This window comes from Thunnus maccoyii, chromosome 18 (assembly GCF_910596095.1).
Source record: "Thunnus maccoyii chromosome 18, fThuMac1.1, whole genome shotgun sequence".
Taxonomy (NCBI): domain Eukaryota; kingdom Metazoa; phylum Chordata; class Actinopteri; order Scombriformes; family Scombridae; genus Thunnus; species Thunnus maccoyii.
In genome coordinates this window covers 18558331-18573299 of record NC_056550.1, presented here as the reverse complement: position 1 = coordinate 18573299, position 14969 = coordinate 18558331, and the positions used below count along the sequence as shown (strand labels likewise).

Sequence of the window (14969 nt, the reverse complement as noted above, 5' to 3'; positions counted from 1 at the left end):
GTATTACTGGCACACACAGGAACACAGAAGTTTTCATGAGCACAATGAAAGTCTTGGTGAATATAGCATTACCATGGTCAGTATTATTAAGCTTATTATTAAGCTTTATACATAATTTCCCCCCAGACTTAGTATATAGTTTCTATTAAAGGTGAATATAAGCATTTAATTAAGTGTGTTGAAAGCTGTCTTTTATTAGTGTCATTTGGGGGTGAAGTTTCAAAGATCTCGAATACGCAAGTGTCCTGCAACTGAATACCAATGGAATTTGGATGAGTTTCCAAAACCAACCCCCAAAGCTGTCCATGCATTGAAAAAAATATTTTTGATGTTAACTACATGTTTCAACTTTCATGACCTTTAAATCAAGAGCTACATTTATTGGGAATGTACACAAACCATATATACACAACAACATTTATAATAGCAAGTTTTTTAACTCACTGAGTTAATCTAGGTGAGAAATTAATGAGCACCTCCTTCTTTCACTCTAAATAAATTTATATTCATGCTTACTTAAGCAGACCCTTGGGTCCTATTTGGTTTACTGAAGTCTTACTTAAGTATGTGTGCATGTCTAACTGTCCTTCTCCTACTCTACAATTTGTCTTTTTTGTCTTTTAAGAGAATGTGTTCACAGTCAACATTTCCTATGAAAGCAAGCATGTTGAAAATAAATTAGAATTACTTTAACTGTGAGGAAGGTATTTGCCTTCAGTATAATTTAAATTGAACTTCTTAGCAAAGTAGTCCATTCTACTATACATTTCCATTATCCTACAAAACAATGGTCAAATTTTACATTTTATTCAGTATTTTAACACCCATATTGTGTGTCACATTCACATTTCTGATGACATCAAATCAATTGGTACAACATCATGCTGCATTATGTAGTTTTCAAATTCTAGTTACAAATTAAAATGCTTACAAGCTGCATAAACATCACTGCCACAAAATAAGCAACAGGATGAGGCCATGACCAAACTGAGTGAGACTACAGCTGATCAAGCACTCCCACCCTCTATAAAAGAGGCAGCCCTGGACTTCTGCATGAACTGGTAGGCACCCAACACAGGTGAGTGTATCGACTATGATCTTGGTTTGAATTCCTATTGATCAGTGGGTAAAGTTTATGTGTTGCTAATTACTAATGCATATTGTCAATGATTCTTTGTCAGAGTTATCTTTGTTTTAAGTGATATTCAGGTGAAATTTCATGTCATATTTAAGTATTCTTGAGCAGATATTATTCCAAAACAATTTACTTGAAATACTCTTAAAACATTTAAGTAGTTTCTTTCTTTTTTTTTTCTTCCAAAAATCGCACAATTAATTCATTTGTGTTGATGTGCAGTACACATCCTGTCTCAACAAATACTCTATACTAAGTGATCATTAAGAGCAGTACTATTTCTCTTCATGATATGGGTTAAATGTTGCTATATTTTTATATATTATATATTATATTTTCTTTGGTGAGTCAAATTCAAATCAAACATGCCATAATGGGCATAAGCCTTCAAGATCTGCCAGGACTCTTGTATCATGCTTCTTTAATAACTTCTTTAGTATCAAATGTAGCAACTGGCTGATGTTCATTTGGCATGTGAAACTTATTTTGAGCAATACCTGAAATGAGTTGGCAACTGTTTTCCAAAACAATTTACTTGAAATACTCTTAAAACATTTAAGTGGTTTCTTTCTTTTTTTCTTCCAGAAATCGCACAATTAATTCATTTGTGTTGATGTGCAGTACACATCCTGTCTCAACACATACTCTATACTAAGTGATCATTAAGAGCAGTACTATTTCTCTGGGTGTGGGGGGCAGTTGAGGGGATGGGAGAGAATTGAACTTTAATGATTCAACTGAATTCAGCTAGCACTTATCAGTTAAATCTGAATAAGTTTTGCCACCTTCATGCTCGACTGCTCTCAAACTGACATTCTGCCAGGAAGATTTAAAGTGAGAAAACCAAACTGAAAAAAGTTATTGTACTCACGTTTAATCATCTTTTTTATAGCATCTTGACTCCACCAGATACTCTACCACTCATCATTTTTTGGAACCAGCTGAGGTAAAAGATGTCAAAATCTCCAACATCAGATGGATACAACACCATTACGACATCATGCTGATATTTTAACTCTATTTTTTCAGTCTCCACTAAAGTGCCACCATGAGCACAGACGCGGAGATGGAGTGCTATGGCCCGGCGGCCATCTACCTCCGGAAGCCAGAGAAGGAGAGGATTGAAGCACAAACCGCTCCTTTTGATGCCAAAACCGCCTTCTTTGTGACTGAAAAGGAGGAGATGTATCTCAAGGGTAAACTTGTGAAGAGAGAGGGTGGCAAAGCCACAGTTGAAACAGACTGTGGTAAGGTAGGCAATTCATTATTTTACTTTTTTAACAACATTTTCCCATCTATTTCCATTGAAGGAGGATGCCATTCTTTCCATTAACATTTATTTAAAACTATAACTTAGTAAAACATTTAGTGGTTTTAAATTCACACTGACACAGTTGTTAACAAGAACATCCATCTGATTAACTCTACACATTTTTACTGTATTTTTACTACTACTATCTCTTCAGACACTCACTGTGAAAGAAGATGAAATCTTTCCCAGGAACCCTCCAAAGTTTGATAAAATTGAGGACATGGCCATGATGACCCACCTCAACGAGCCCTGTGTGTTGTATAACCTCAAAGAGCGTTTTGCATCCTGGATGATCTACGTGAGTTTCCACTTTACTAATGTGATGTGCATTTATATCTGCATATCTAAATGTTAACACTATGTTTATTTTCTATTTGTGCTATTACAGACCTACTCTGGGCTGTTTTGCGTTGTTGTGAATCCCTACAAGTGGCTTCCAGTGTATGATGCTGTAGTTGTGGGAGGATACAGAGGCAAGAAGAGGATTGAGGCACCACCTCACATCTTCTCCATCTCTGATAATGCCTATCAGTTCATGCACACAGGTAAGGTCAAAGTTAGCAGTGTTAAATTGTGTAGGAATTAAACTTGAACATGAGTGTATTGAAGGAATTACAAAACTGGAATTCATGTGAAATGTTTGTTTGCATTTCAGATCGTGAGAACCAGTCTATCCTGATTACGTAAGTATAACAGAAACTGTAATGCTAAATCATATAATGACGATAAAGCAGATTCTTGACATGTGTCTCTTATACCCCAGTGGAGAATCCGGTGCAGGAAAGACTGTCAACACCAAGCGTGTCATCCAATACTTTGCAACAATTGCAGCTATTGGAGCCAAGAAGGCTGAGCCAACACCTGGCAAGATGCAGGTAAATTGGTTGTTTAAGGTAAAACTGTTCGTCAGAGGATAGTTAATTTGAATGTTTAGCTTGTGTAACTCAAATCCTCTCTTGCAGGGCTCCCTTGAGGACCAAATTGTTGCAGCCAACCCTCTGCTGGAGTCCTATGGTAATGCCAAGACTGTGAGGAATGACAACTCCTCTCGTTTTGTAAGTAATCCAGGAAACATGTCAAGGTATTTTCTTACTAAATTGCAAAAACTGATGTTATCAATGATCTGGCTCTCTAGGGTAAATTCATCAGAATCCATTTTGGCTCTTCTGGAAAGCTGGCTTCAGCTGATATTGAAACATGTAAGTTTCAACCATGGTATGACTCAAGCCTCATCTGGGCTATAATCTGGTCTTTGATAAAGTAATAGTATCACAATGTAATAGAGTAATCTCACAGTCTCTCCTTAAATTCGTTTTTCTTAGATCTGCTGGAGAAGTCTCGTGTAACCTTCCAGTTGTCTGCTGAGAGGAGCTACCACATCTTCTATCAGCTGATGACTGGCCACCAGCCTGAGCTCCTGGGTATGTTACTATGCAAATTTGAAAATGACATTGAAATAATACCAAAGACAACACTAAACAATAATAGGTATCGTTACTGTGCTCCTCTAGAGGGTCTTCTGATCACCACCAACCCCTATGACTACCCAATGGTCAGTCAGGGTGAAATCTCTGTCAAAAGCATCGATGATGTGGAGGAGTTCATTGCAACAGATGTAAAAAAACAAACAAAAAAACAACATTTTAGTTAAATAGATCTTGCATGCTTGAGACAACTGTGGAAAATGTTTCAAACTTTGCTTCATGTACAATGTAGACTGCTATTGACATCTTGGGCTTCAATGCTGAGGAGAAGATGGGCATCTACAAGCTGACTGGTGCTGTGATGCACCATGGCAACATGCAATTCAAGCAAAAGCAGCGTGAGGAGCAGGCTGAACCTGATGGCACTGAGGGTAATTCTGATAGATGTCTTTTAGGAAATCTACCAAGGGCTAGTATGTAACATATTTGTAAACATGTCCCAGTTCACAGATAGCTAAAGGTTTGTTTTTCCATCAGTGGCTGATAAAATCGCCTACCTCCTGGGCCTGAACTCAGCTGATATGCTGAAAGCTCTGTGTTACCCTAGAGTCAAGGTCGGAAATGAGATGGTGACCAAAGGTCAGACTGTCCCACAGGTAAGATAAAGAAAATGTATTGTTTGAAAATAATATATAAAAGGCCAATATTTGCATTTTGACATGAAAATATGATTCTGACAAAATCTCACTCTAAAATGTTTATTTCTAGGTCCACAATTCTGTCATGGCTCTGTGCAAGTCTATCTATGAGAAAATGTTCTTGTGGATGGTCGTCCGTATCAATGAGATGCTGGACACAAAGCAGCCAAGACAATACTTCATTGGAGTGTTGGATATCGCTGGATTTGAGATCTTTGATGTGAGTGGCTGAAAAGTGTCTGAGCAATTCAAAGATCAACAATTTTTTGACATGCAATTTAATACATTCATGTAATTGCAGTTCAACAGCTTGGAGCAACTCTGCATCAACTTCACCAATGAGAAACTGCAACAGTTCTTCAACCACCACATGTTTGTCCTGGAGCAAGAGGAGTACAAGAAAGAGGGCATTGTCTGGGAGTTCATTGACTTCGGTATGGACTTGGCTGCCTGCATTGAGCTTATTGAGAAGGTAAGTAGTCAATCGGGTCGAAGTGACTTCTTGATTCATGTGCAAATGATTGCTTCCATGGTGTGAATTTTTTTTTTCCTCAGCCAATGGGCATCTTCTCCATCCTTGAAGAGGAGTGCATGTTCCCCAAGGCCTCTGACACAACTTTCAAGAACAAGCTGCATGATCAGCATCTTGGAAAGACCAAGGCCTTTGAGAAGCCAAAACCTGCAAAGGGCAAGCCTGAGGCTCACTTCTCCCTGGTTCACTATGCTGGTACAGTGGACTACAATATCACTGGCTGGTTGGACAAGAACAAGGACCCCCTGAATGACTCAGTTGTCCAGCTCTATCAGAAGGCCTCAAACAAACTTCTGGCCTTCCTGTATGCAAAACACGGTGGAGGTGATGGTAAGAAATTAGAAACTGTGTGTCTGTTACACTTGGTTCAGGCATAGTATAAAGCTGATGAGTACTCTGTGGTAATATATTCATGCATTTGACTTAATTAAAAAATACCATTTCCACAGAGAAGAAAACTTCCAGTTTAGTGCCATTAATTAAATTTAATATTTTTGTAAACAGAGGCTGCTGGTGGTGGCGGCGGCAAAAAAGGAAAGAAGAAGGGTGGTTCCTTCCAGACTGTGTCTGCTCTTTTCAGGGTATGAATTGTTTCATATTTTTTGATACTAATTAAAAACCTCATCTCGAAATATTGTTGACCGCTTATCTTGTGTTGTTGATCCACAGGAGAACTTGGGCAAGCTGATGACCAACTTGAGGAGCACTCACCCTCATTTTGTCCGTTGCCTTATTCCTAATGAATCAAAGACCCCAGGTTAGAAGCACATAGCCCAACTTTGCACACTAAATGTGACATAGTGATTAAAAGAAATATTTGAAACAGTATGAGTTTGCAACTTTCAGGTCTTATGGAGAACTTCTTGGTCATCCATCAGCTGAGGTGTAATGGTGTGCTGGAAGGCATCAGAATCTGCAGAAAGGGCTTCCCCAGCAGAATCCTCTATGGTGACTTCAAGCAGAGGTGATGCAATTTTTAATATAAGCAAGTCAAGTTGATTTCAGCTGAGTTAAAACAGCCGGCCAAGATGTGGATTCATTGTAAGTAACAACATAATGTTGTCTTGTAGATACAAAGTATTAAATGCCAGCGTCATCCCTGAGGGACAGTTCATTGACAACAAGAAAGCTGCAGAGAAGCTGCTAGGCTCCATTGATGTGGATCACACTCAGTACAAGTTTGGGCACACTAAGGTTAATTTCTATCAACAATTTCAATACATATGCCATGTACATATGTCCTTTTGCATCAATTTGTGCTGATGACTGAGTTCCTTCAAACAACCACACAGGTGTTCTTCAAAGCTGGTCTGCTGGGTACACTGGAGGAGATGAGAGATGAGAAACTGGCTAATCTGGTGACCATGACTCAGGCTCTCTGCAGAGGATTCCTCATGAGGACTGAGTTTGTTAAGATGATGGAGAGGAGGTATGATTGTCATACAGTACACTGAACTGTTCTGTCCAATGAAATAGATACAGCTGTTTTTGTTAAGTCACGTTGCAGTAAAAATGACACTTTATTTATATCAATTTTCCAGAGAGGCTGTCTTCAGTATTCAGTACAATATCCGTTCATTCATGAATGTGAAAAACTGGCCATGGATGAATCTGTACTTCAAGATCAAGCCTCTTCTAAAGAGCGCTGAGACTGAGAAGGAGCTGATGAACATGAAGGAGAACTATGAGAAGATGAAAACAGACCTGGCCACTGCCCTGGCCAAGAAGAAGGAGCTGGAGGAGAAGATGGTTTCCCTGCTGCAGGAAAAGAATGACCTGCAACTGCAAGTGGCTTCTGTAAGTAGGATACATCCACACTATACTAATTGAACATTGTCACTAACATTTTCAAATATCTAGGTGAAATTTAAAGACGCCACATAATCTTCTGGTCATCTCATGTTCTATGTGCCTTACCAAGCATTTAGATTGACAAATGTTAATGAATATATTAAAAATGTATATTTATTTTTTTGTATTAATCCTGAAAATATATATATTCAGAGAATAACTGACTTATTGATTTACACTTTATTCAAAATGTACTGTAGGAAGTTGAGAATCTCTCAGATGCTGAGGAAAGGTGTGAAGGTCTGATTAAGAGCAAGATCCAACTCGAGGCCAAACTCAAAGAGACAACTGAGAGACTGGAAGATGAAGAGGAAATCAATGCTGAGCTGACTGGCAAGAAGAGGAAGCTGGAGGATGAATGCTCTGAGCTGAAGAAAGATATTGATGACTTGGAGCTCACCTTGGCTAAAGTGGAGAAGGAGAAACATGCAACTGAAAACAAGGTTGGAATAAATTTAAACCTACATTTATAAAAAATGACAAAGTATATGAAATTACCTTTCAAACGTATAAAGTGATGGAAATAATGCACCTTGCCTGGCACTTCCAGGTGAAAAACCTGACAGAGGAGATGGCATCTCAAGATGAGTCTATTGCCAAGTTAACCAAGGAGAAGAAAGCCCTCCAAGAGGCTCACCAGCAAACGCTGGACGATCTCCAGGCAGAGGAAGACAAAGTCAACACTCTGACCAAGGCCAAGACAAAGCTGGAACAGCAAGTGGATGATGTGAGAAAACATTTCTTTTGATAACATGTTTGTATTGTTAGCTTGTGTGTTAGAATTCACATTCCATGATAAAAAATACAAAATATTATTTTATGTCAACATTATAATATTATCTCAAAAGCTTGAGGGATCACTGGAGCAAGAGAAGAAGCTCCGTATGGACCTTGAGAGAGCCAAGAGGAAGCTTGAGGGAGATCTGAAACTGGCCCAGGAATCCATAATGGATCTGGAGAATGACAAGCAGCAATCTGAGGAGAAAATCAAGAAGCGAGTTTTGTTTTTCATCTTTAACCCTTACATTGAACTACTGCCATAATGCAACACAATGATCCTGAGTCAAAACTAAAACTATGACAGCAATAACTGTTTGTTCCTCTTCTAGGAAGGAGTTTGAGACCAGCCAGCTGCTCAGCAAGATTGAAGATGAACAGTCTCTTGGTGCTCAACTTCAGAAGAAGATCAAGGAACTCCAGGTTAGTATTTGACATGAATGTTATACTCTAATGTTGTACTGAAAAACCACTTGTTACAATATGCTCCAGTTAACAAGCCTTCTTGATATTACTATCATCAAACTTAGGCTCGTATTGAGGAGCTGGAAGAAGAAATTGAGGCTGAGCGGGCTGCTCGGGCTAAGGTGGAGAAGCAGAGGGCTGACCTCTCCAGGGAACTTGAGGAGATCAGTGAGAGGCTTGAGGAAGCTGGTGGAGCAACAGCCGCTCAGATTGAGATGAACAAGAAGCGTGAGGCTGAGTTCCAGAAGCTGCGCCGTGACCTTGAAGAGTCAACCCTGCAGCATGAAGCTACCGCAGCAGCTCTCCGCAAGAAACAGGCTGACAGTGTTGCAGAGCTGGGAGAGCAGATTGACAACCTCCAGCGTGTCAAACAGAAGCTTGAGAAGGAGAAGAGCGAGTACAAGATGGAGATTGATGACCTCTCCAGCAACATGGAGGCTATAGCTAAATCCAAAGTGAGTGTTTTGTGTCTTTCATTATGCTTATAAATATGAACTATAATGGATAGTATGGCAGTAACTTTCAACTTAGATAAATGCTCAGCATTTTCTTTGTTCATGTAAATATGTTTAAATACATAATGTTGTGTTCTTGATAGGGCAACTTGGAAAAAATGTGCAGAACTCTTGAGGACCAGCTGAGTGAGCTGAAGGCCAAAAACGATGAGAATGTGCGCCAGCTGAATGACATAAGTGCACAGAGGGCAAGACTGCAGACAGAGAATGGTGAGTCACTTGTGATAAAAAATAGTAAAAAAAATAAAGGTAATGATCATTTTGATAAATAACACATTTACAATTTATCATTCAGGTGAGTATTCCCGCCAGATTGAGGAGAAAGACGCTCTTGTTTCCCAGCTGACCAGGGGCAAGCAGGCTTATACTCAGCAAATTGAGGAGTTGAAGAGACACATTGAGGAAGAAGTGAAGGTATAACAAGTTTACATGTTACTATACTATGTGCTATTATTAGCTTTAAACAAGGGATGAAATGAGTCCTCCTTTTTAAATGTAGTCAATCACCTGTTACTCTTCACCTACTACTAACCCACCAGATCTCCTAGCTGTTAAGCATAAAAAAAAGAAAAAAAGGTCTTGCAACATGTCATCTGATCATGTTAGAAAGCAGAAAAAAGAGCTTGAGAGAGAAATTCAAACTTATGCTTCATTTCCTACCACCATATCTGGCCAGTCACTGTCTGAAGCAGCTGTGAATGTTGGGTTGTGTTATTACCGTATTACCATTTAACTGACCAGGGGATTTGTGGGAATAGGACATATTTCTCTTAATGCAGTGTTACACCTTAGTGGCTTAGTGGCTGTGAATGTTGGGTTGCCTGTTTAGGAATGTTATCACCATATTACCATTTAACTGACCAGGGGATTTGTGGGAATTGGATGTAATCCTCTTCATGGGGTGTTGCTGCTACTCCTCAGCCTTGTCTTTTATGACTTAAGCACATCCCACTAACACACCAGCTTCTCCTTCCTCACCAAGCACCTTCCACCTGAGTTCCTAACATCCCACAAAGTCCCACACACTACACGAAATAGCAAATCTGATGTAAAAGTAAATTATCAAAAACTAAATGACTCAATCAACATGTGCCACCATGACAAATTGTATTTAAACAAGATTGATAGAAATAGATGATATTTCTATATTTAATAGATCAATTAAAATACCTCTTGCCATGTTCATCAGGCAAAGAATGCCCTGGCCCATGGTGTTCAGTCAGCCCGCCATGACTGTGACCTGCTCAGAGAGCAGTTTGAGGAGGAGCAAGAAGCTAAAGCTGAGCTGCAGCGTGGAATGTCCAAGGCTAACAGCGAAGTGGCTCAGTGGAGAACCAAATATGAGACTGATGCTATCCAGCGCACTGAGGAGCTGGAGGAGGCCAAGTAAGTCACTACCTTTTTACAATTTAAATTAGTTTTCAATTGCTTGCTTTTCCAGATAACATCCCACATATTTTGCTATCAATATGCAAGTTAATGTAAAAAAAAAACAAACTTCTTCACTACAGGAAAAAGCTTGCCCAGCGTCTGCAGGATGCTGAGGAGTCCATTGAGGCTGTGAACTCAAAGTGCGCCTCTTTGGAGAAGACCAAGCAGAGGCTACAGGGTGAGGTGGAGGACCTCATGATTGATGTAGAGAGAGCTAATGCTCTGGCTGCCAACCTTGACAAAAAGCAAAGGAACTTTGATAAGGTAAGAGGAAATCAAAACCACACTGATTCAAGTGAAACACAAATCTCTCTTACTAAATTAATCATTGTTATTCATCTATATCATTCTAGGTCCTTGCAGAATGGAAACAGAAATATGAGGAGGGCCAGGCAGAGCTTGAAGGAGCCCAGAAGGAGGCTCGCTCTCTCAGCACTGAACTGTTCAAGATGAAGAACTCTTATGAGGAGGCTCTGGATCAGCTGGAGACCATGAAGAGAGAGAACAAGAACCTGCAGCGTATGTTAATCCCATGATATTTCATATAACTATTTTATTGATTGTGAGCGTTCTTCCTTGACTTCTTTAGGTGTGGGCCATGAGGTTTTGTGGTGTTAGAACCTAATTTTCTAGATATAATGTATACAGCATAGTCTATGTTTCTCTAAACTGGATTTTGGCTTTTGGTGTTTTACAGAGGAGATCTCAGACCTGACTGAACAGATTGGTGAAACCGGAAAGAGCATCCATGAGCTGGAGAAAGCCAAGAAGACTGTGGAGACTGAGAAGACTGAAATTCAGTCAGCACTGGAGGAAGCAGAGGTAAAAAACTAAATTACAATATTAGACAACTTATGTGATAAAATACAAAAGCATTTATGTAATGGCAAGTATTCATTTGATTTTTTCTTTAATTTTTCTGAGAAAGACTGGTAACCTTTAGGTACATGTTAAACTTTTTCCTTCAGGGCACACTGGAGCATGAAGAAGCCAAGATTCTCCGTGTTCAGCTTGAGCTTAACCAGATCAAAGGTGAGGTTGACAGGAAGCTTGCAGAAAAGGACGAGGAGATGGAGCAGATCAAGAGGAACAGCCAGAGGGTGATTGACTCCATGCAGAGCACTCTCGATTCTGAGGTCAGGAGCAGGAATGATGCCCTGAGAGTCAAGAAGAAAATGGAAGGAGACCTGAATGAGATGGAGATTCAGCTGAGCCATGCCAACAGGCAGGCTGCTGAGTCCCAGAAACAACTGAGGAATGTCCAGGGACAGCTCAAGGTGAGCTTTGTCTAATCAATGCATAAATAAATGTTGAAGAGCAAAGAAAGTTAACTCTTTTTTCCACATGTTGTCAGGATGCCCAACTGCACCTTGATGATGCTGTCAGAGGACAGGAAGACATGAAGGAGCAGGCTGCCATGGTGGATCGCAGAAATGGCCTGATGGTGGCGGAGATCGAGGAGCTGAGAGCTGCTCTGGAGCAGACAGAGAGAGGACGCAAAGTGGCTGAGCAGGAGTTGGTTGATGCTAGTGAGCGTGTCGGATTGCTTCACTCTCAGGTTTACATTCAATGATTCAAAAGAAAATTTCTTTATATAGAATGAATAGAGTATACATACCAGCTTTGTTATACATAACAAATATTAAATTAACTGTGTCTTTTTTTAATATCCAGAACACCAGTCTTCTGAACACCAAGAAGAAGCTGGAGTCTGACCTTGTGCAGGTTCAGAGTGAAGTGGACGACACTGTTCAGGAAGCAAGAAATGCTGAGGAGAAAGCCAAAAAAGCTATCACTGATGTGAGTTTATATTTATGAGTCTTCCTTTTATAAAATTCAAATTCACCTCACCGAATACTTGTTCATACTTGATGCATATCATTTCAGGCTGCCATGATGGCTGAGGAGCTGAAGAAGGAGCAGGACACCAGTGCTCACTTGGAGAGGATGAAGAAGAACCTGGAGGTCACAGTCAAGGACCTGCAGCACCGTCTGGATGAGGCTGAGAACCTCGCCATGAAGGGTGGCAAGAAGCAGCTCCAGAAACTGGAGTCAAGGGTATGCTCATAATATATTCACTTTAGGATGTTAATCAAACTTTCAATGTATGAAATAAATTAAATCTTTCTCACTACTAAAATCCCTTAACAAGGTTTTGACAAACTGTATAACATCACATTACAGGTCCGTGAACTGGAAACCGAAGTTGATGCCGAGCAGAGACGTGGAGCTGATGCTGTTAAGGGAGTCCGCAAATATGAGCGGAGAGTGAAGGAGCTGACTTACCAGGTAATTTTTCATTTAACTAAAAACTATTCTGATTTTTTCTAATTTCATAATTTTCTTTCTGTACTCCATTCATAACACTCCTTTTTTTGTATAGACTGAGGAAGACAAGAAGAATGTGCATAGACTTCAGGATCTGGTTGATAAGCTGCAGCTCAAAGTAAAGGCTTACAAGAGACAAGCTGAGGAGGCTGTGAGTCAAATGTTTTGTAATTTTTCATATAGGAATGTAGCACAAATCAATAACAGAAAGAAAGCATACTAATATGATGTCATATTCAAAAAAATACATCATCATCATACTTCAATTCCCAACCCTTAACAGGAGGAGCAGGCCAACACTCACTTGTCTAGGTTCAGGAAGGTCCAGCATGAGCTGGAGGAAGCTCAGGAGCGCGCTGACATCGCTGAGTCCCAGGTCAACAAGCTGAGAGCCAAGAGCCGTGATCATGGAAAGGTAACCACGTGATATTTTACAAAAATTATTCTGCAGGCATCTTAATTTAATGGGGTTATTTAAGTCTATTTATAAGCTAAATATTTTTATACCATTTTTAATTTATTTTTTATTGTAAGAATACATAGTGAATCTTTTTTTCTTGTTTTATTTCTAGTCTGATGCTGCTGAATAAGAGACATCCTTTTGGCGCCTTTCTACAGAGTTCATAAAATATGAACTAGCTGTTGAATTATCTTCTTACAATGTATTCATTCAATAAACTTTTTCCTCATAATTTAATAATATTCAGTCTGTATTATTTACTCTGGTTTCTCTTTAAGTCACGCTTGAGCACACAGTATTTAACACAGTAACTAGGTGGAACTACAGTTAACTTGGCTAGAACTTGTGCTAGAATCTAGTTGTCTGGATGGGGAGGTCTTTAAGCTCAACATTAACATTTTCCTTCACTAGGAATAGTCATGATTCATACCCACATGGTAATGTCCGGTAAAATGAAACTGTCTTCTGCTTAGCATCACTTTTTGGAAGAGTGATGGCAGTGTCAGCTCCAAGTTTAAAAGACACCTTCACAATTTACAGAGGCAGAATGCATAACTTAAACATAAATACATCATCATTGGCAAAATATAACCTTCAAAGCCACAATTAATTCCTATTACATTGCATTACATTACATTGGCAGTTATCCAAACCGATGTATAATGAACTTGGTTACACTTTTCACCATACCATTAACAAAAATATGTTCACCATTCTATATAACAAAGGTTACGATATTGTAACCCTAGATCTATAAGCACAGGCGGAGCCCTCTACTGGACTCTATGGAAGAGGAACCTATCAGACAGCCTCAATGAGCTCAAGTGGCTATAGGTTAGTTGCCGCGGCCCTCCTACCACTTTATAATCCGAGCTGCTGCAGCAGAGCAGTAGGGGGCCCAACCCAGCCCAGTTAACATGAACATAAAACTGGGTGGACCATGGCAGAGGTCAAAAACCATACAACAGACACCCTGCACACCTCATTCCCTGAGTCATTATGGATCAGGTGTACCACAGCTGACACTCACACCACCCTTTTCACAAGTCTTGAGTCGCCATCTTGAAGACGCTAACCAAGACCAGGACACTGCCATGCATGTCCTTGAAACTCAACCCACTGAATAAGGCCATTGACGCTGCTACACCACATGTGCAATGCACTCGGCCATGGTGGGGGGGTCCTCACCCGCCTGCCAGTAGGCTTTGGAGATGCACTCACAAAGCCAACTAGTTAGGTGCTTCTTGAATAGGCCTTTACGAGCCACTCATTCTCCATAGCACACACAACAGCTGTTCAGTGCGCCGAATGGGGGCTGTGCATTCAACATAACATGACAATGCACGTACTGGGCATAATAGATGTAATTTTGCCTCCCTGACATGACATTGAGGGTGGAGGGAAAAATGCCTCTAGCTAAATAGTTCTCGACCTAAATGAACTCCTTATGTTCTTGGGGACAAAGGAGGGGTTTGATCTGAGAGTAGCACTGCTGTGGTCACCACGAATAGCTGCTATTGTCTCACTCTCTTCAGTAGAGGGGGAATGAGACGAAGAGGGGGAAAGGCGTTGTTGGGCCTCAAACCATGAGGTCACACGGAGAGGGCCTACATGTAACCTGTGAGGCCTGACCACGAGGTGCTTTTTCCTTTGTTTCCCCCGAGACAAAGGAATAGCACCAAAATGCTGCTTACAGACAATGGGAGTCCATTGCAAACTCCATTTCCAAGGATGCTTTGCGATTTTCACACCTCAGCAGGGAACAGTCAACATACAGTCTCTCATTGGCGGAGACACTCCTGCACAGCGGAGCGTCCTGATGACGCAGCCATGACATCACCGCCCCTTTAAAACTGAACGTGCCCTGAAGCACACGCCTTTCCCATGTCACTGAGCTAGGGGTAACTTCTGTTCCTCTGTGAGTCAGCTTGACTAAAGGGGGTACCCCAGGCACGTGTTTTCCCCTCATCGAAGACTCCCCTCGCCGGACGAGACGAGACTTCGCCCGTGTTCACCCGAACACATTCCCGGATCCGAGAGA

At 40.5% G+C, this 14969-nt stretch overlaps 1 protein-coding gene across 1 annotated transcript; it reads left to right on the top strand.

Annotated features, from left to right (window-relative positions):
- Positions 1–2027: 2027 nt before the first annotated feature.
- LOC121883511 (myosin heavy chain, fast skeletal muscle-like) lies at positions 2028–13081 on the top strand. Its single transcript, XM_042391809.1, has 40 exons — positions 2028–2081; positions 2165–2387; positions 2602–2745; positions 2836–2992; positions 3103–3130; positions 3211–3322; positions 3410–3502; positions 3583–3646; positions 3770–3868; positions 3959–4062; positions 4164–4302; positions 4409–4527; positions 4640–4789; positions 4871–5041; positions 5125–5431; positions 5606–5682; positions 5771–5858; positions 5948–6065; positions 6172–6295; positions 6394–6530; positions 6643–6898; positions 7153–7395; positions 7503–7679; positions 7801–7946; positions 8062–8152; positions 8260–8649; positions 8793–8919; positions 9005–9123; positions 9899–10095; positions 10221–10404; positions 10494–10659; positions 10838–10962; positions 11109–11417; positions 11495–11698; positions 11815–11940; positions 12028–12198; positions 12325–12429; positions 12524–12619; positions 12752–12883; positions 13041–13081. The coding sequence occupies exons 2-40, from the start codon at positions 2184–2186 to the stop codon at positions 13056–13058; spliced, it is 5817 nt and encodes a 1938-aa protein (XP_042247743.1). The 5' UTR covers positions 2028–2081; positions 2165–2183; the 3' UTR covers positions 13059–13081.
- Positions 13082–14969: the final 1888 nt, after the last annotated feature.